A 22,526-nucleotide genomic window follows, 5' to 3' on the forward strand; every position below is an offset into this window, starting at 1 on the left:
AAAGAGGATGAGAAGGAGAAAGACCAGGCAGAAATCTTAACTCTCTTTGTCCTCCAGCAGATTTAACTTTTTGTCCTCCATCAGCTGTGTAGAAAATTTAATCATTTGAATAATCTCAGTTTCCATTATTGTGAATTTAATGCAGGCCAGCAGGTTATCACAGTTTAATGTCTGTTTGGTCAAAGCTATGACTCCTTTAGTTTTTTATATTGAACACTAAATAATTATAAATGTTGCCTTGCTGAGACAGTCAGATAATGTTGCAACTGTCTCTTATTCATAAACTCACACCACAAACAGCTGCACTTTGAACACTTGAGGAAAAAATCTGAGGCAGTTTGTCATATATAGGATTTATTTACACTTTGTATTTACAGATTTTATTTCAAAATTTTTTCTGTACACATTTTATATTCAAGAATCAGATTTAGGACTTCCACACTCTCTAGATTAGACGGTTTGAGGCAAAGCTACGGGAGATGATTTTTGTCATCAATACATTTTGGTGTCCCAAGAGAAAAGAAAGAATAAAGCAGCTGAATATGTTAAGGATAGATTTATTATCTGAAGGTGTTTCCTGCTGTGAGATGATAAAAAAGGCTCATAACAAGGATTCATCTTCAGTGTTTGTCCTGTTATTCACACACAGATGTGTATGGATAAAAAGGAGCTGAACACAAAAGCCCAGAGCCAAAACCAGGTTCTATAGTGATTCTTAAAAAGGAACTACACCTGCCCTGAATGCTCTTACCTGACACAGGTAAAAAAAAAAAGAAAAAAAACCCCACACAGTTTAAATCTTGACTAGGGACGCAACGATACCACCAGCCCACATATTGATGTGTTTCTCGGGTGCGTTTTGAAGGCATTTATAACGTCTGGGACGTTTTGGGTAAATTTACAAAAAACATCAAAGGGAGGGAGACGAAGCTTTCCATAAGTACTTTTAACTAAAGACGAGTTTCCATTACTAAAGCCGCAGGTGCCTCATATGATACCAAATGAGCTGACATTAAGAAATACAGCTGTAGTTACAGTCCATGATTCTGAACTGCAGTCTGTGTGGCAGCACTCAGCTCTTTCTGGAGCCTGACTCCACCACTGGAGGAGGAGCAGTATCAAGGATTGTTGCATCCTTAATCTCAAAATGATGAAGTCTAAACCCCCCACCCCACTAAAATAAGTGTGCAGTAAGGCCACATAAATCCTGGAAAACTGGACCTCCTGGTGGGACAGCACAGGGACACATCGCTGCCCCTCTGTGACTGTGGCAGTGGCGGTCCAGCTTTCCACTTGAGCACATGTGCATTAAACAAACCACCTTCTGACAAAACAACCGTGACAGGGTAATAAGCTAACAGTAATGTGTCAGCTGTTTCTCTCTCTGTGTGGTCTCTGAATGATTCACTCAGAGCCTCACATCTTAATTCTTTCATGGGTTCACTCGGACTGTTGGAGACGGCCTGGTGTGGACCTTCTGATCAGTCTGTTGGTGTTACTGGAGTTAAAACCTAAACAGAACATCACTGCTCCAACCATGACGCACTCAGACTGGGCACAACCTTTCAGAAATATAAAACCTTTTAACTTCATCTGATGTCAGAAGCATAGACTGGTCTATGTCCCAAAAGTCAGGCACAACTTCATGTTTGTAAAGTGAACAGCTTAAAAAGTAATGCTACAATTAAAAAAGAAAAATCCAACTCCTAAAAACAAGTTGAATGCAGAGTTTCTAAAGGAACTTTCAGAGGATGGAGGCTCTGACTGAAAACTGACAGCTGAGGAGGAAAATCACAAACTCAGCCTCGCTCTCTGGCCCCTTCCCTCTCCTTCACACACCTACACACACCATCTCTCTGGACCGGCTGACAGTAATTGGTTCTGGCAGGGTCACAACAGGAGGCTCCAAACTTTGAGATGTCATAGATGCATAGTTCTGAATGTCTCTGGGTCAGACTTCACGTTTGGACAGGGAGAGAACAGATCAGGGACAGGTTAAGGGGCGTGTTCTTACTCGTTGGCACTAACACTTTAGGTCCAAACAAACCTCACATCAGAATACCTTATCAGAGTCAATGAGGAGAAAACATAAGTGACTGTCAGTGAAAGATCATGACTCCAGCAGACCTGCTCTATGTTCAAGGGTTGAAAAGACAACACAGGCCGTGACTATTAGATGGAGACGTCTCTCAGAATAATCCTCTCTCTAACCCACCAAGCTGGTGGGCCCGAGCTTTCTCTGCTCGTTTGAGCACAGTTTGTATGTGTGCCAGTAAAGGTCGGGCCCAGAGGGAAGAGACAGGACACAGAAACTTTATACGCTCCATTCAACGCCCAGGCAAACTGTGGCTTTCCTTCAATGTGGATGAGACAGTTCATATGACCATATGATGAGAATGTTAGAGTGCACGTTTGGTTAGCGTCTGACAACACTGGATCTGTCTGTCTCTCCCTCTTTCTGTCTGTCTGTGTCTGACTCTTATAAGAAAAGAGATCCCTCTTCCTGCCTCCTCTAGTGCCGGTGTGACCCTCCTCACGCAGCTGAAACTAAGTCGTTATGTGTGTGAAAGGACGATGAATGGAGTGTTTGATTTAGTGAGAAAGTGACCTGCCTTCTGTCACAGACTGGTTTCTGCATGAACGATAAAAAGTCACGGAGGATCTGGTATAAGAACTCTTCACCACAGGGACCTTTCCTGCCTTTCAGACTTTCAAGGGAAAAATCCTGGCCTCTGTGAAAAACCAAGACTTGGCATTAGTGGGATTAAAAGAGAGAAGAGCAGAATTTTTCATGAGTAAAACTTAACCCCTGCAGTGCCGAGGTAAAGCCACAGCTCATGGTCCTGAAATAAGTGTGGGGTTTTATTTTGAGCCTGAGCCGCCTGAAGGACGACAGACACTTTGGATTCCAGTCAAACGAGGCCACTCGTCCAACTCATGGAGTGCAAATTTCAGGAGATCACAATGATTAAAAGGCTCAACATCATTACGTTAGAATGCTAGATCACATCCGTCTCAGTCATAGGTTGATTCAGACCTCCAAACAGCTGAAAGGTTAAAGAGGAGAGGTCCGTCCAGGTGTGAACAGAGGCCTCCTGCTTCAGTAGAAGTCAGCCGGGCAGATGAGGGATAGGATGGGGAAAGAGGAGCCCTGCTGATCATCTTTTGTAATGGTTTGGAGCATCAGCAAAGGCAAACTTTAACCTGTAGGCTTCAGCTAGCAGCACGCTCACTTCTTCATTTCCCCAGTGCATTGTGGGAAGGTTCTGCAGTAGGATCATCAACCCCTGTTGGAAAACACAGAACAGTGATGAAAAAAAAAGGTAAAACAAAAAACTGTGCAATAAAAGCTTAATTTTTATTCCTAAAAATCAAATCCAGTCAAAACAAACTGAGAAATCCCTCCAGGATCAGCCCAACAACTTCTGCTACAACAATAAGACCCCAGATCAGTCCAAAACTAAGACTTCAACATACAGACCTAGGATCAGTCCAACAACATTAGCTTACAAAAACAGACCCATGATCAGCCCAAAACATCAGCTTCAACAAACAGACCCAGGATCAGTCCAAAACCTATGCTTCAACAAACAGACCCAGGATCAGTCCAAAACTTTAGCTTCAACAAACAGACCCAGGATCAGTCCAAAACCTATGCTTCAACAAACAGACCCAGGATCAGTCCAAAACCTATGCTTCAACAAACAGACCCAGGATCAGTCCAAAACTTCAGCTTCAACACATAGACCCCAAGTCAGTCCAAAACTTCAGCCTCAACAAACTGACCCCAAGTCAGTCCAAAACTTCAGCCTCAAGAATATTACAGCTTCAACAAACAGACCCAGGATCGGTCCAACAACCCTCACTCAAAGAAACAGACCCAGACTCAGTCCAACAACTTGATCTTACACAAACTGACCCAGGATCAGCTTAAAACCTCAGCTTTAACAAACAGACCCAGGGTCAGTCCAAAACCTCAGCCTCAACAAACTGACCCCGAGTCAGTCCAAAACCTCTGCTTTAACAAACAGACCCAGGATCATTCAAAAACTTCAGCTTCAAGAAAACAGGCCTAGGGTCAGTCCAACAACCTCACCCCAAGTCTGGGGTTGCATGTGTTGTGGTTTCAGGCTAATTTATGAACTCAAGTATCTGAAGGCAAAAACTGCATGAAACATAGTTTTCCTTTAATTGTTTTGGTCATGGACCTAAGGCAGTGATGACCTTGAAAGATGCACTGGCCATGAGTCAGCTCTTCCTGTGTTTGAGGTCAAGATGCTGTGGTCCTCTGCTAAAAAGACAAAATCTCACCTTTTTTGATCCACAAAACTAATCAGCAGACAGACTTTTCTTTGGTCTCATCACTGCCATGACAGATCATTTTAGCAAACACTAAGAATAAACTCCGACATGAATCGGTGATGGTCTATTCAAAGAGGCTCCTGAGTGAACTTCATCTGTCAGTGATAGAGAGCAAACTGATGAAGCAAAGCAATGAAAGACAACTGTTGTGAAGTAACAGAGGAGATGTGGTGGAGGGGATAACAATCTTTTCCACCATATTTAGCCCTCTGCCTTCCTCCCTCTGCTTTGTGTTCTCACAATGTTTTGGCACAAAAAGATTTATGCTATATCAGGCAGAGCACTCCATCACTGGGTGATTATCAAACAGCTTACGGGGTGGCCCTGTCTTACTTTCTGCACTGTTGACTCTAGTACCATCCATCAGAGGAGTTTCTGTCACACCTAAGTTAGAGGAGAAAGACAGGAGCAGATGAGGATGTTTCCGTTTGATAAATGGATCAAACATTGAATTAATCCAAGGCTTCCTGCTCTCAAACCTAAACTGTGAGAATCTTGAGGTGTTTGTGGGGACTTGATGGCTCAAGCAGAAAAAACTGACAAAAAAGGCATGGTTCCACATCCTCTCATGGCCTGTGTGTGTGTGATTACTGCGCACAGAACATACCATATTTCTGAATATGTTGGAGAAAAGTGTATGGAAGGGTTGTTCTGGTGCTTTTCTGACTCTCATGTGTGTGTGTGTGTGTGTGTGTGTGTGTGTGTGTGTGTGTGTGTGTGTGTGTGTGTGTGTCTCAATGCACACACTAACCTATCCATGCTGTCCAGGCCTGCAGTTTGCAGGACTGTGTTACCTGAGGTGGAATGAAGGAAAGAGAATTGCTTCAGGAGTGCTTGGTTTTCACTTAGCAGCTAAACAAATCTAATCCCACAACCAGGAGAGTAGATCTCTTCACTAGGGAAGGGTACCAAATTAGGTACTTTTAAAGTACCGACCAAATTCTATCAAAAGTATCAATTCACGTGAAATCAAAAGGTACCTAAATGCATCCTTGTGACTGTGGGGAGTGGAAGAGTGGGCAATTTTCCATGCTGGACATGAACACAGCATTGCAAGGTTATATATCAACAAAGAAATATGTTAAACTGAAAAAAATCTATATTTCATTATTAAACAAATTGATATTTTTTACCACATACAGCAAAATTGGTACTGTTGAGTACCGGTGCCAATTTCCAGGTACCAGGCATCGGTGCCATATCGTTTTAAATGTGAAAGGTACCCGTCCCTACTCTTCACAGTCACTTTGTAAGATAAAAATGCACGCAATATTCTCCAAATCACCTGTTGCATTCCCCCCATCATTAAAATCTGTAAGTAAATTCCTCTTTCCATTTCCTTTTGAGGGCTCACACCATGGCATTCTGCAGCCACTTGCCATGAACTGAGGCAACGACACTAAACACTTTTAGCTCAACACTTTTAAGTTCATGTTTCTTTTTGGGTCAGATGAGCAGGGAAAGGATGTGAAGGGATTTATATCTAATGCAGTGCAATAACAAGCATTAGCATTCTGTCAGTCTGCTGAGGCTATAGGTCTGAGGACACTGAATGAGCAGCAGACTGGTACAGAAAGCATGGCTTGTTTGTGTGTGTTCCTTTGTTATTTCACCCTTTGTCAAGCCACGCCCTCCTGTGGCTCTGTTGCTAGGTCTGCGCGGGTTCCCACCCGTTTTCCCATCCGCTCCCATTGTACAGACCAGTTTTTACATCTGCTCGTATCGTGGTTTTGTGTACACATGTGCACTCCGTAACAACAACATCGCATTGAGGAAAGTCTGAGTGCAGTATAGTTAATTTGCAAAACGTTTTCCAACCTGAAAACGACGGGTTTTTTAGCTTAGCAGCACAGCAGCTCAAACAAGGGCTGCTTGCAGCCTTCCAACAACAGACCTACCTTTAGAAACCATCTGTAACTATTTTTCAAGCCAGGGCTCTCAAATATCTTCTAAATGTAGACAACAGGGCCTCCAATATGCATTGGAAAGTTATATACATGACATGACAAATCTATGAGAAAAAGAGAGAAACCTCATTCACTTTCTGTCGATGTAACTCCTGACGGAAGGATCACTGGTCAATACCAGTGTTTCCCATTAATTAATGAGACTGTGGCAGCCCGCCACAGTCTCATTTGGCCCCGCCACAGTCTCATATGGAGACAAAAAATACGATCCGTCACTCTGTCAGACCATTACACAGCTGTACTTTCCTACCACACGTAAACAAGCGAGAACAAGAGTGCGCACGCACTGGTCACACTCATAGATGTCGCTCTTTACCTGTTACGTTTGGCGCCAACCAGATTCCAGTGACATTAGAGCGGGGTGTCTGACTCTGAGGTACGTGCAACTTCTTTTTTGGGCATTAGCGGCCATGCTAACTGCGGCCGTGGACACAGTATCTCACTGCGCTGTCTGCCTCCCTTCTTGGGAAGAGGAACAGCTGCACCGCGCATGTCTCGGTTCCAGAGTTTCAGAGACAAGAGCGACCACACTGTTTCATTATCACCGCGCATTCAGGGTCAGTGCAGGCACACAGTACAATCACCTGTTACCATACCAACAAGCTGAAGTGGCTTAGTATTTCATATTCTCCTCTCCTGGGGCCTCATTTTTTACAGCATGTAAAAGTCCTCTTAAGTTTCACTTACGACGAAAAGGCAAAACGTGGATATGACCAACACTCTTTTCAGATCTATCAAACTCTGCGTACATATGGCTGCACGCTATTCTCCGTGATAAATCACACAGCGCCGAGAAAAGCGTGAATGTGGTGAGCACGCCTCCTTTCCCGCCTTCAGCGCGCCCGAACTTTACCATATATGGTCAATGCAAATCAGTACGTGCATATTAAGTAGCCATGTGCGCTCTGCGATTTTGTAGAGTGACGTCAGCTTAAGACGGTGAGCACAACAGACAGAGCATGGAAGAAGATGAATTTCTCTCAAAGCCAGACACACAGCAATATCAGGAAATATCAGACAGAAAATAATCTTGCATTGATTTAGGCTACATTTTGTGATGAAGTGGGCCTCAGCAAATTTAGGCATCTTCATTTATTAAGACTATTTTCTGCAGTCACTGTAGAAAAAAAACAGAATGAAAACATAACACTCCCAAATCCAGATAAGGGATCAGAGAGAAGAAGAATCGTAATCTGACCCTTTATCCCAAAAAATATTTTTTTAAGATGTTAAAACAATATAAAGGGTTTCCACTTTGCCTCCCTTTCACCTACTCACATCCTCTTGCTCTCTTTTTTTCTCATCAGCTTCAAACACACACCTCGTTAACTCAGGTGAGAGAATAACAGTAGGCTACAGTCTCAGTAGCCTGATAACGGATCACAGATCATGGGAAATAGTGTAAATAACATGTTGTTGAAATGTTGTTCAGTAAATTGTTCAAAATATTGTGAGAGAGTGAGTTTTTGGTTTTGTTTCTGAATCAAATTTAAAATATTTCTGATATGCCTTTGTAAGTTCTTATTTCTCAACGTATCTTCATGTCTATGGTCCCAAACTGCACTTACTGTAAGGGCGATACATTGCGCTTAAAAACGTACACACACATTAAAACTGCCAAGGGTCAGCGACTCTGCCACCACAGTCTCCTAAAATCCTGTGGGAAACACTGAATACTGCAAACATACTGCAGGGTGAGTAGCCTAACTTAATCCAATCATATTACATTATACAGCTCGTAATACTCCATTCATTATTTATTCTACATACCCCAGAAACTATATTCATACATGCTAAAAATAATTAATCATTGATATATAGCTACATACCAGCAACTTTATTTATTCAATATCACATGCTAAAATTCACTTATTATGTATACTTTACAGGGCTGCTGGTTACTGTTCCAATGTTGCTGGATTAATGTATACAATAGACCCTCAGCGTGGTCAGTGTTTGTCCAACCGCATAAAAAAACAGTGGGTGGCGGCAGAAAAGGATTTTTCTGATTGGTCAGTCCGGGACCAATCAGAAGGCTGACAAAGGGTGAATTGTGACTTAAAGCAAACTGTATCTGAGGAGGTTTTGGGGGAGGAATTGTATTTAAGTTTAAAACAAAAATAATTATCTCTAAGACGTTTTGCCACTGAAAACTGGTTCAAGTGATCCACTAATGTAGGTCTTGCGTTTTATCAAAAGACAACCTTTGCTGCCATGCTCCCCGTCTGTATAAATCCAGTTCCTCAGTGACTAAAAAAATGTCTAAAACCAGGAACCTCACGCAGGAAACACCTGAAAATACAGATTCTCAGCAGAGAGTGCAGATGCAGTCCTTCAGCGGGTGGATCCAATCTGCAGAAACACAGACCAACCAAAAGCCCGGAAGACAAACCAATATCTGGGCGTCCAAGGGTTTCTTCAGCAAGAAATGACCACATCCTAATCCACATGAGCAGGGAAAACCACCACATGACATCACAGGAGCTTCAGGAGCAGAGGTCAGACTACTACTACTACTGGGCTCCAGTGCCCCCCCACCCCCAGAGGTTAGCCCCAAGCACACAAGACCTGGACCCCCAAGAACTGGAAGAGGACTTTGTGGTAAGATGAGTCAAGCTTCCAGCTTCATCTTCCTCTTTCTAATGTAAGAGGATGCAGAGGACCAGGGGAAGCATTATTTCCAGCAGGTCCAGGACCTACTGTCAGCATCTGAGAAGCAGAATCACGGTTTGGGGATCCATGGGAGCTGCTGCCGTTGGTCCTCTTCCAGTTTGTGATGGCTCATCAAAGTTTTACTGGTACTGAGCCATTCTCCTAACCTACATGATCCTTTCTGCACGCGCTCTATTCCAACAAGATCAAAACTGGATGTTTCAACAAGATACAGCCCTTCACAGCATCCAGGACCAAAAGAACCTGACTGCAGGAGCCCAGGTCTTAGAGTGACCTGCTCAATCCCATGACATGAGCCCCATTGGAAATCTGTGGTGGATTATCTAAAGATCTGTTTAAAAAAATAAACCAAAGAATTTAGCAGAATTTAGAGCAGTAATTCAGGAAGAATGGGACCAGATGAGTCCTCCTCAGAGGGGAAGGCTGGAGGGGGACAGCCAGGATCAGAGCTCTGCTGCTGATGACGGGACTACTGAACATTAGTCTGATGACGAGATGGGTTCATTCGTTGGCTTTGAGACAGAAAGTGTTCAAACCTACAGAACTAAACGGTCAGAGCTTAGCTGTGGTAGTTTTTTGGTAAACAAACAGAAAAAGTATCAGTTGCACTTGTTGGTGGCTGTCTAACCCAGCCACACCGATAGAAACACTAAAACGCTTTTTCCACAAAAAGGACACAGCGTTAGATGGTTTGATACACAGACTGGTGTGTCCAACCTGCCCAGTGTCTATTGGTGGGTCTAAATGCAAGTCCCAATGTGAGAAGAAAGACTGAAGCTCTTCCAGGACCCCTGCTGTGAGAGATTACCTGAAAGTCCCTCTCCTCCAGGATTTCTTTCCTCCACCTCACCAAAAAGGCGGCGCACACATAGAGGTGGAAATGTGAGAAGCCCTCAGGTTCAGCCTAAAAGAGATGACATTTGTTCATCACACAAACAGTATTTGAGATTCTTATAAGACAAGTTTATTGTTCTGTTCAAACAGGATCCTACTTCTAACTAGCTGTCAGACATATCTGAAGAACCAACACCATTTCCTAAACAATCAGAAATAGCTCCCTCATCAGAGAATGTCCCTCTCTTTGGGATTTGCAGCAGAGCCAATGAAAAAAGAGGCGAGATAACAGGCAGCTTTGTTCTGTGTCTTTACCTGGTAGGTGTCCCACAGTCTGATGGTGCAGCGGAGAGGAAGCTCCCTCATCAGGAGGTTGTTCATCCAGCGGAAGGCAAACTGTAGGTACTCCACCTCATACTGCTGCATGTGACGGTGTACACTCTCTGTCAAAACAATAATAATTACACGAATATACGGATATACAGTGAGTCCCATTTACAGAGGTTACTACACCGCAATCCCTGAATTCAACAACATGACTCTGTAGAGATCACTGCATTAACAAAAACAAATAGGACTCTGTAGAAGAGATCACTGCATTAACAAAAACAAATAGGACTCTGTGGTGGAGATCACTGCATTAACAAAAACAAATAGGACTCTGTGGTGGAGATCACTGCATTAATGAAACCAGATAGGACTGTAGAGAAGATCACTGCAGGGGGGGTATCTTTACAGAGACGCAGAGAAAACGTTGGGAGATGTTTCATGTGGTGGTATGGTTTATTTGTCCTCTAAACGGAATGATCTTGTCTGTGTGTAAATGCATGCACATGTTTGTGTGTCTGAACACATTGGAACAGAACTTGGCCGATCAGAAGCACTTTTGCAAACAGTGAAGTTCCGCAAGGAGGAATGTGAACCCATCAATGTACTAGGCTTGTAGTTCTCAAGACCACTTTTCTGTGGTCTCAGTCTTATCAGGGTCTTGACAGTCTTTGGTCTCAGTCTTGTCTTGGTCTCGGGTCTTCTGTTCTCGATGGGTCTCGGACTAACATGTCGGTCTCGGGGGGATTAGAAGCTAACCATAAATCCAGGCACACTGCTGGCTTTGCAGAACACAACTTTCTATAATGTATTTTACGTGCCCTTTGAGTGTTTTGTGACAAACGTCTGCGCTCATCCTGTTTGTGACTGCAGAGAGGCAGACAGGACAGAAGGGCAATCCACATCAATTTAAATGGAGAAAAAGAGAGAGAGGGTTTTTAATCTAGAACCTTGATAGCCTTCTTATACAGCTGCTTGATTGGTTTAAGCGCTGTGGTACCAGCAAAAGACCAAGTCGTTAAACAGTATTCAATATGTGCGAATATCATGCAATGAAGGTATGACTTAGCTGCTTTCGTTGTTATTGAGGACCGAATTTGTTTGAAGTTTCGCAAACCAAATTTGATGGTGTTGAAGACCTTTTTAATGTGCTTTTTGAATGTGAGGTTGGAGTCCAAGATCAGCCCTAGACATTTGAAATGTGTCACCAACTCCAACTCCTCTCCATCCAGAAACACAAAGGACCTATACTGTTCTATTTTTTTTTTACTGAACATCATGCATACCGTATTTTCCGCACCATAAGGCGCACCTAAAAGCCTTCAGTTTTCTCAAAAGCCGACAGTGCGCCTTATAATCTGATGCGCCTTATATATGGAGCGATATTGACTACGTATTTTCTGCGCAGTCAAACCTGCCATTCAAGCCGTGCCATACTCTACCTACTGGCACAATGAGGTGGGGAACACTGCTACAACTTCAGTGACTTTTAGGCTCATGTTAAGTCGTTTAGGTGCGACATAGCCCTCTAACCCCCGCCATTGTCTAAAATGACTGTTGAGAGAAGTGGCCACAGCGACCCTATGCCATTAATCATACTGGATGTCTGCGTTTGAGCACGTGTATTAGGTGTGCCGCGCTGAAGCCCACCTCTCCAAAGGTGCCAAAGAGGAGGCGTTAGTCTTGTGGTCACATAGGGGAAGGGCTCAGCACGTGCGGTGTGTTGAGAAGCAGCTGATGCAGATCAATTCATGCTTTCATATCAGTCTCCAAACTCCAGAAAAGAAGCTAGATTTGTTGCTAGTTGCTATCTTGAAAAAGAGGTGGCTTGAGGGGTGTGAAAACTCTCTAAATATGGCATCAGCTCCATTTGAAATACCACTCTTTGATCTTGACTGAAAAGAGGGGATGATGTAAGGTACAGTGACACACGGCAGGTGGCTCACCATCAATCCTGCTGACCAGCTCCTCCAGGGCTTTAACCTTCCTCTGGATCCCTGGCTGGGCAAAGGTGTAGTTGTCCTGACGAAAAGAGCAGAGATTTCATCTTCCAACACAGCTTTGTCATTTGTGACAGAAACAAAGGAAACTAGAAGCGGCTGCTCTGTGATTCGCAATAGTAAAGTTTTCTTATTATAAGAAGTCCCTTGGGAGGGAACTAAATCATGGAGGTGTAAATACACTCAACAAAAATATAAATGCAACACTTTTTTTTTGCTCCCATTTTCATGAGATGGACTTAAAGATCTAAGATTCATTCCAGATAAACAATATTACCATTTCTTTTAAATGTTGTTCACAAATCTGTCTAAATGTGTGATAGTGAGCACTTCTGCTTTGCTGAGATAATCCATCCCACTTTACAGGTGTGCCACATCAAGATGCTCATCAGACATCATGATTAGTGTACAGGTATACCTTATACTGCCCACAATGAAAGGCCACCCTGAAATGTGCATTTTTTTGCTTTATTGGGGGTCTGGGGACTCAGAACCAGTCAGTATCTGGTGTGACCACCATTTTCATCATGCAGTGCAACACATCTTCTTCCCATATAGAGTTTATCAGATTGTCAATTGTGGCCTGAGGAATGTTGGTCCACTCCTCTTCAATGGCTGTGCGAAGTTGCTGGATATTAGTGGGAACTGGTTCACGTTGTCTTTTGCGCCTGTCAAGCACATCCCAAACTAGGGCTGCACGATTATCGCAATCATAATCGCAATTGCAATGTCAGCACATGCAATTCAGATTTTTCTCCATGATAACCAAGCAAGTCTGTAGACTCATCATGACACAACTTTTTTTATTAAATCGCAAGCACAATCGCAATCCCAATATTGTCCACCTAATCGCAAATCACACCTTTTCCCCAAATCGTGCAGCACTATCCCAAAAATGCTCAATAGGTGACATGTCCGGTGAGTATGCTGGCCATGCAAGAACTGGGTCATTTTCAGCTTCCAAGAAGTGTGTACAGATCCTTGCAATATGGGGCCATGCATTATCTTGCTGAAACATGAGGTGATGTTCATGGATGCATGGCACAACAATGGGCCTCAGGATCTCATCACGGTTTCTCTGTGCATTCAAAATACCATCAATAAAATGCACCTGTGTTCTTCGTCCATAACAGATGCCTGCCCATACCATAACCCCACCACCACCATGGGCCACTCCATCCACAACACTGACATCAGCAAAGCGCTCACCCACACGACGCCACACACAGTCTGCCATCTGCCCTGAACAATGTAAACCAAGATTCATTTGTGAAGAGAACGTCTCTCCAACGTGCCAGACCCCATCGAATGTGAGCATTTGCCCACTCAAGTCTGTTACGTCGACGATCTGGAGTCAGGTTCAGACCCCGATGAGGACGACGAGCATGCAGTTGAGCTTCCCGGAGACGGTTTCTGACAGTTTGTGCAGAAATTCTTTGGTTATGCAAACAAATTGTTTCAGCAGCTGTCTGAGTGGCTGGTCTCAGACGATCTTGGAGGTGAACCTGCTGGATGTGGAGGTCTTGGGATGGTGTGGTTACACGTGGTCTGTGGTTGTGATGTCATATTCTCTGAAACGCCTTTAGAGACGACTTATGGTGGAGAAATGAACATTCAATGCACGAGCAACAGATCTGGTTGACATTCCTGTTGTCAGCATGCCAATTGCACGCTCCCTCAATGCTTTTGACATCTGTGGCATTTTGCTGTGAGACAAAACTGCACATTTCAGAGTCGCCTTTTATTGTGGGCAGTATAAGGTACACCTGTGCACTAATCATGATGTCAGATCAGCATCTTGATGTGGCAGACCTATGAGGTGGGATGGATTATCTCAGCAAAGCAGAAGTGCTCACTATCAAACATTTAGACAGATTTGTGCACAAAATTTGAAAGAAATGGTAATATTGTTTATCTGGAATGAATTTTAGATCTTTGAGTCCATCTCATGAAAAATGGGAGCAAAACCAAAGTGTTGCGTATATATTTTTGTTGAGTGTAAAAGTGACACAGGGCTGCGACCAAAATGGTTGTATATGCAACCTTTTTTTTTAAGCATGAGTTAATTTCATCGGGTCACGTACAAGACTTTGTGGTTTGAATTCGCCCTCTCTTTCACTGGCTCAGTCAGTTACATTACAGAAATAACCTTTTTTTTTTTTTTTTTTGTCAGCCAGAGCTGTTGTAAATAGAGGTAGACCGATATATCGGTCCGATATTTGGACATTTGTCTCTATCGGCCATCGGCCGTATTTTCTTTTAAAAAGACGATTTTTGATCCGTTGTATAAAATGACGCAATTTTTGATCAGGCACAAAAAAGATGTGCACCTCAAACTTGTGGAACCACTTGGATACATTACATACTTTTGTTCAAATTATATTAATAAGTTTAAATTTATTTTTTGACATTTTAAGAAGAGTGTGAATGTTTACTATTGCTTGTTACATTGTGTGTTTACTCAGACAAAATATTTAATTGTTTTGGAAAGCTGAATAAATGTTCAGAGGACTGGACACGACTTGTTGTAATAGATTTCTTTTAGTTGCTCAGAAATTGCTGCGTTTCACAAAAATGTGATAAATATATATCTATTTAACAATCGGCCTGAATATCAAATTGGAAAAATCGGCTATGCATATCGGCATCGGCTGCTGAATTGTGGAAAGCATCGGCATCGGCATCGGCATTGGCCCCCAAAAAAAACATATCGGTCGACCTCTAGTTGTAAATAAATAAATATATAGATGTTGCGACCAAACCATGTGCTGGTGTGACCAACTGAGAAAGTTGGTAGCACCAGTGCTACAAGTGAGTTAGTGTAGAGCCCATGGAGGATGTGACTCAATGCAGCATAAACATGAGATTAGGAAGAGAAGACAGTATTTTCACATTTTGCTGCTTAATTCCCCTGAAGAGATGTTACTGTCTTTCTGGTTAAAAAAAAAAGTTTGATTGGAGAAATAATGCAGTAGATTTGTTCTCACTTGAAGAACTGACGAAACGTTATTTTATCTGTATCCCGTTGAAAGGTCACTTAGTGCCTGGACTGGACAATGGCAGCTGGTTAACGAAGTATTAATAATAGAGGCAGAAGTAATGCGTGCGGAGCCTCATAGAAGCCCATAGGAGAGAGAGAGCAATGATCCCACATGACTGTTTGTGTCATAACCTGCTGCACTGACAGACTAATAACTGCACTGAGGTGTCTGACTTCTGTTTCTTTCTGTTCATGTTAAGTTGGCTCTGCAAGATTTTCTTAAAAAATTAATAAGTCAACTGTTATAGGAATAATCCTGCTCAGTCATCTCCTATGTGCCTCTATACATGTGTGTCTGTGTCTGCCTCAACCTCATCCTCTGCCTGGATGTTGATGTTTTGGTTTTTTGGGATGTTTCTGGGTGAACAGCAGGCATGGTTGCATCAGTCAATCACAGCACACCCAGTGTGCAAGTGACTTTGAGTGCTGATTAGCAAGTGGAAGAAGCTAATCAGAGCAGCTAGTGTGTGTTCATGTAGCTTTAGTTGGTGGGTGTGCGATGCCACTGGCTCTGATCCAAGAAGGGGGAGCCCAGCTTGATTGGTGTGATTACCAACAAGTCATGAAAAACCCTGCAGACCCTACCTCTAAGCACATCAGATTTCAGTTAGGAGGGAATCAACTTTTGAGTGAGTCTATAATTAGGGGAAATTTCAGGTATACAAAAAAGTGAAAAAAAATTCTGTGCTTTTTTTTTTGCTTGATATTCTATTTGATTTCAAACGATAGACTTGGATTGTACTAAATTCATCAGTAGGCAAGCTTAAGCTCTAATGAATTCTTAAATATTCAAGTGACATAAAAATTTGGAGCATAATTTTGTGGACAGTGTTATCGGCACAGTTGTGAGTGTTTTTTCAACATAATCCATATTATACTGATTTTATAGTTATTCAACATTTCTATGCAGGACTACACTCACTAGAAATGTCCCTCATCATTTCTATCAGTTTAGCCACAATTCAAAATAATAATGGCACAAAAATCACATGTTACACGGTTGACAACACATGGTTACATGGTTGAAAGGACAAACCTGTCTCTACAACATTCAAATTTTGTGATGTGTAACACGGTAACTCCATTTTTTTGGCCCTTGTGCTAACTGCAGACCTTGAACATGGCACCACCTGACCTCCATCAGCTCGTATTTCTGCTCCTTTTTTCACAGTTTGGTCTTTCTAACATCTATAGTAAGAACAGCAGAAAATGTTGGTAACACAGTTGATGAACAGTTAATGCGCCCCATGTACAGACAACCATTCTGATGAAATACTGATGAGGAGGAGCTGAAACATGCCACACTTTCTTCAAGGTTCACACTAGAAAGGGGCAGAGTGGCATCGTGCTGTTCACAGACGTCGCTGACGGAGCTGACATCGGACTCCGGCGCCACATTGGAAGAACTTCACCTGCTGTGGGCAGACAGGATCCAGGAGACAGAGACTGAACAGACTGCTGGGGAGGCTCAGTCCTGGACCCTGTGGATGTGGAGGCTGGCTGGGCTGGAGAGTGGTGGACAGGCTGTCGTCATCTATTTTCTTGTGGACCTTTTTGCACTTTCTATACACTTTCTTACTTTTGTTTTCTTGACTGCTGCTGTGACTCCTGAATTTCCCCTCGGGGATAAATAAAGTATTTTCTATTTCTATTTCTAAAAAGGATGGGACTTCAATTGATTGCAGTCATGTGACTTTGGAGCAAACCATTGCTAATTTATGGGCTTTTTTGCAATGGGTAACACGGTTGATGCTGATTTCTCAGACAAACAAAAAATGAATTATTTCATCCATATAAATTATTAAAATTGTTTTTTAAACACCTTTGTCATATTTTAATGATTATTTTAAACAAATAATACCAAAAATAATATTCCAAACGTGTACTATAGTGTTAATTTTGTAGAGCAAAATTGACATCTGAGAAATTGGACAGCACAAAAACTGGTAATTCCAATACATGATTCGCATGTTTAGCTAAATAAACGATGAACCTGTTAACTTTCTGTATTAAATAAAAGTGAGGTATCAGCCAAATGACCCACTGTAAAATTGGTCATTGCTTGAAATTAAGATTTAGTAAAATTGACAAGTTTACCCCATGGACATGAAATGTCCCCCTAATTTCAGAATCACTCTTTTACTCTTTCATTAGTCACACATTCTCCCACATCTGAGCCAACAAGCAGGTTTGACTGCCTCAGTGTAGCACATGAACAGACAGAAACAGACCTGTTAAAGGCCTGGTAACAGCCTGCAATGCAACGACTCCAAATGTAACAAGATACTGAGCCAAAATGTAACGTTTGGGGAAAATTTACCACATTTTGGGTCTAATTGCATTTTTTTTCATGACCTTTCAGGTTGTTGTTATGTGTGGAGCTTCACAACGCCACACAAGCATTAAACCAGTCTCTCTCTTGTGCTCTCTCTGCCAGGTGTCAAACTGCCTTTTTCTAGCCTTTCATTCTGAGTCGCCTCCTCCTCCTTTTCAGCAAGCTAAATCAATAGCTCCTCTTTAACTCTCCCTCCATTCTATTGGTGATAACAATAGTTCAATGCCAGACTAAGATTGCCTTGTATTGTGGCAGTGGATTCCCATCAGAGGGTTGGACAGAAGCAACATAACAACACTGCAACCGTCTGTGTATGTATGGAAGAGGAAGAGACACAAGAAGAGACAAGAGATGACAGGCCAAGATAAAGGGCTAACAATAAACTGAGGAACAGGTCCATGTTCCGTCATGCTCTGGCGTGTGCGTGTGTGTAAGAGAGAGAGAGAGACAGAGAGAGGGACAGAGACAGAGTTGGAGGTTGAAACAGCTTCTATGGTACTATGTGTCCATTTAATGGTTTCGACCCATCACAGTAGAAATAATTCTATATGATTGGCTTTGATCTCATTTAAAGGAAAAAGTCAAAGTAAAAACTTTGACAGCTGAAGAAGTCTCTGTAGTTTCCTCTGTTCTTGAGTCTTTTTTAACAGTGACTTGGAAATTGAACTTTCCTTTTTACGGTTTGAAACAGATTGTGTTCACATGATGGTCACATAATTATCGTAGAAATATTCAAGACTTCAGACCCACTCACATCCTGAAAAGAAACTACAGTATATGGCTCAGATTACTTATTATTAACGGGAGAAACTGACCAATCAATACTTGTTTGGTGAAAAGAGGAGTGAAAAATACCTGAAATGAAAAAATGTCTACTTGCTAAATTTAAATCATTATATCTTTCATTTACTACAGCTTATCCCATTCAGTGTCTCAGGTGGCTGGAGCCTATCCCAGCATGCACTCATGTCCCAGCATGCACTCATGTACAGGGACAGCATGTGTACTATACACAGAAAACTGCCCAAACTGGGATTCTAACTGGTGGCCTCCTTGCTGTGTGGCACTAACCAGTGGGCCACCGTGCAGACTGAAGTTATGTCCTGCAGCAAAGATACCGAACCATCGCCACATGCTCCTGGAAGCTGTTTGCAGATTCGAGCCTGGCCCATACATATGTATGGAGCCAAATCAAAACCCCTTTGATGGACCTTGAGAGGGGGGCCTCCTAAAGTCTGAGTCAAGGCTGCTGTGATGGTTATTAAAGGCACCACTCATTAAAGAAGCAGCATTACTGACCTCAAAGCCAAACAGCCTGTTCACTGTCATGCATGAGGGAGGCATGGCACTGAAACTCTGAATCCAGACCTAATGGCCAACTTACACTGAGAATATCAGAAAAGACTGTTCACAGCCCTCCAGGCAACTGAAGGTCCCCAGAACTAAGCTCCACAGCATGGGTGATCGGGCCTTTTCCTCTGCAGCCCGAGGTTGTGGAACGCCCTCCCTGACCACCTGAGGGCCCCACAGTCTACAGAAGATTTCAAAAGAAATCTTAAAACTCATCTCTTTAAAAAAGCATTTGGCTAGTTGGCAGTACCGGGTTCTCCATTATAACTCCTAGAATTTATTTTTAGAAAGGATTTTTAAGGTGTTTCTTAATTGTTTTTAATTGTGTCTTACTCTGTAGCACTTTGAGATTGCGAAAATGTACAGTGCAATACAAATAAAATGTATTATTATTATTATTACCTCACCTTCAAGTAGAGAGCAGGGACTGATCAGTGAAATCAGCTGGTGGAGTTTTTGGTTGGGAAAAAAAAACCTGCAGCCTCTTGGCCCTTCATGGCACAAGTTTGAGGTCCCTGCTGTAAAGCATGCCGTGAGTGCTTTCAGCAGAGACACCTCAACAACTTCCAGCTGCTGCTCTGGCTCAACAGCTTCACTGAATCTGGTGCTAATGTGCGGTTTTAGTGCTGCTAGAAGGGAATCAAAATGGACAGACAGTGAGCACACCCAGATATGATCAGGAAAGCAGGTCTTCAGTGAGCACGTTGAACCCTCCTCTCTGGGCTTGTTTGCAGGAGTGAATGGATCCAATGTTCTCCTTTTTTGGTTTGTTAAGGAGTGTAGTGTCATGGGTTTTGCAAAGAAATAGAAATCAAACACACCAGACTCAGAGTAATGGGTGTCTGTGGGTCACAGATCTTTGACCCTCTGGCCTTGAATCTGGTATTTTGCGCTCACTTCACTTTTTTTTTACAACCATTTTAGCTGTGTTAACGCTGCCGGGCTGAATTTTTAAGGATCTGTGTCATCATTCCAATTTTAATTTTTCAACTTCAGCACCTAAACTATATTAAAAATATACTGTTTATTTCAAACACTACCTCCTTTCATGAAAGTGCCCAAATGTGCCCCAGCCATGCCCATTCAAACCACATTTTTTTATTCCTTGTTATTTGCAGAACAAAATCAGAAGATTTTGATGAATTTGATTTTTTCATAAACTCAACGCTTGAAAATTGTGGTTTCTTATGTATTTTACCAGCTCCTGTCATTAATTTATTTCTGGTCAAATAACTAATTTCATGTAATACTATTAGTTTCTAATAGCAGGGTTTGATAGCTTGCTGCACTCCAATGAAGAAAATCAATGACACGATTACGACCTGGGTGTGATCTGATGGATGCACCTGAGCATACACATACACATACACACACACACTGATACACACACACACACACACACACACACACACTCATGCACGCACGCACGCACACACACATATACACACATATACACACACACACACACACACACACACACACACACACACACACACACACACACACACACACACACACACACACACACAGCACAAATGTTGTGGTTCTCCTTAAAAAGCGTATGTCGTCCAAAGCTGATGCTTATCTCCTATACAAACAGCTCATTGTGATTTAAAAGGAGTTTAAAGGGTTAAAATTCTGAATTTGAATAAAATTTTTAATCTAAATGAAAAAGACCAGAAGAAATAAAAAAAATCAAGTGGTGAAAGTGAATTAGTATTTTGAAATGTATAGCATAGCATAGCATTTTCAGATTGTAAACAGAAGGTGGCGTTTTTGGTCACTTTCATGAAGAGAGGGAGTTCTGATGTTTTTTATCACTGCACTCGAAATAAAAATGAATCTAAATCCGTGTTGATGTTAATCAGTTTCATTATTCAGACTGTATTATTATTTACACCAGATTTATTGGTGGCAGGCAGAATATATAAAAATGTGAACCTTGAGGGTTTTTTTCCAAGAGGTGCTTTGTGCAAACAAACTGGCATCTGAAGGGCTAAAAAATAAACAAGTTGAAGATATTTTATACTTTATGACAAGCACAGATGTTGGTTAAAAACATTCTGCAGTAAAAGTAACAAAAAATTCTGGGTCACTCTGTAGTTGGGCATTTTCTGCCACAATCACGAAGACAGGGTGGTGTTGTTTTACAGGGCCAGAGGGTTAAAAAACTGACTTAGTATGCAAAAGCCAAACAACCAAAAAGGTTTCAAAGATGATGTTTGAAGTTAGTATGTCTGCTGGGTTGATCCCTGGTTTGTAAATTACTTTGTTTTTTTTAAGTAAGACAATGGCTGCTCTAAGTGACTACTAAACAGACGCTAAACAGACTGATCAGCAAAGCCAGTGACTGTTGGAGTGAAGCTGGACTCCCTGACAGAGCTGTCTGAGAGAAGGATGCTGTCTAAGTTGCATGTCATCTTTGATAATGTGTCCCACCCTCTCCATGATGTGCTGGTGGGCCACAGGAGTACGTTCAGTGAGAGACTGATTCCACCCAGGTGCACCACTAAGCAGTACAGGAAATCATTCCTGCCTGTGGCCAGCAGACTGTACAACTCCTCACTCTGAGTGTCTCTCAGTTTCACATTGGACTCAGTGTTTTCAAGCAATAGGTCCAATAACTACCTGCAGAGCAATACACATATTTAAAGTATATGTGCAATAGTTCAGAACTTATGTTCCTTTAGTATCATATTCCCAACAAATGTTCCTACTTGTATTTCATAGTTATATTCAATTTCACGTGCACTTATGCTCCCACTTTTTCCACTTTCTTATATTTGCATACTCGTAATTTCTTTTATCCTTGATTTAATAAACTCTTATATTTCAATTGTTTTAATTTCTCAAATTTCTTTTAGTTTTTAACCTTTTGAAGGAGTAGCTGTGACAAAAGAGCAATTAATTAATAAAGTAATAAAGTATTTATGATTCTGATTATTTCCTAAAGTACATCAACATTTCCAGAGAGCACGAAAAGCTAACCAAATGGATGGATGGATGGATGGATGGATGGATGGATGGGTAGATTAAACCCGTTTAAGCTTAGAGAGTGTTTACCTGGATACCATCAAGCAGTTTACTCATGCACCAGAAGCTGTCAGCTTCAATGTTCTTCAAAGCATCTTCCTGAAGACTGGACACGTCAAAGTTTTCCACTTCCTCCTCTAGAGGAAAGAAAAGAGAAAGACAGAGCGTGACGGTGAACTAAGGCTGGCAGAGATACAGAGTAAATCCAGGACTTCAGAGACTCATGACTCGCTCATAAACCATCATCTACTGGGGGTGCAAGAAGGCAGGAAAGAAAGTAACAGTGCAGAAGAGCATGAGAGTGAAGCAAGGAAAGGGGTGCTGAGGAACAAAACAGATTGAAATGGAAGAATACAAAGTCTTTCTAATCCTCTTCCATCCAGACCCCTCTCTACACTTTGTCATCCAGGTTTGGGCCGTTATGTCCCAATAATCTCCAGAGTACCAAAGTTCCATTAATCCCCCTCATGGAATGTGTCAATTGCGGAGAGAAACTACAATGGCAGCATCAAGGAACTTTTTTCCTTTGAGTTTGCCTCATAGGAGAGGCACCACCAACCTGCCAAGCTTGTTGGAACTGAGCTTTCTGTACAGGTTCGGAAAAC

The 22,526-nt window shown here is 42.1% G+C and overlaps 1 protein-coding gene across 2 annotated transcripts in view; it reads right to left on the reverse strand.

The window, feature by feature from the left end:
* Nucleotides 1-346: 346 nt before the first annotated feature.
* tbc1d22a (TBC1 domain family, member 22a) overlaps nt 347-22,526 on the reverse strand; it is a 48,691-nt gene continuing 26,511 nt past the window's right edge. For both annotated transcript variants that reach the window (XM_074697713.1, XM_074697715.1), the window contains exons 10-14: nt 21,952-22,058; nt 12,110-12,185; nt 10,152-10,279; nt 9,811-9,906; nt 347-3,287 (exon numbers count right to left, since the gene is read on the reverse strand). In XM_074697713.1, coding sequence (XP_074553814.1) covers nt 3,159-3,287; nt 9,811-9,906; nt 10,152-10,279; nt 12,110-12,185; nt 21,952-22,058 — 536 coding nt within the window. In that variant the 3' untranslated portion in view covers nt 347-3,158. The remainder of the gene's footprint in view (nt 3,288-9,810; nt 9,907-10,151; nt 10,280-12,109; nt 12,186-21,951; nt 22,059-22,526) is intronic.

The sequence above is a fragment of the Halichoeres trimaculatus genome, unplaced genomic scaffold (assembly GCF_033239565.1).
Source record: "Halichoeres trimaculatus isolate MK-OKI-2021-1 unplaced genomic scaffold, fHalTri1.1 fHalTri1_scaffold_21, whole genome shotgun sequence".
In the NCBI taxonomy this organism is placed as follows: Eukaryota; Metazoa; Chordata; class Actinopteri; order Labriformes; family Labridae; genus Halichoeres; species Halichoeres trimaculatus.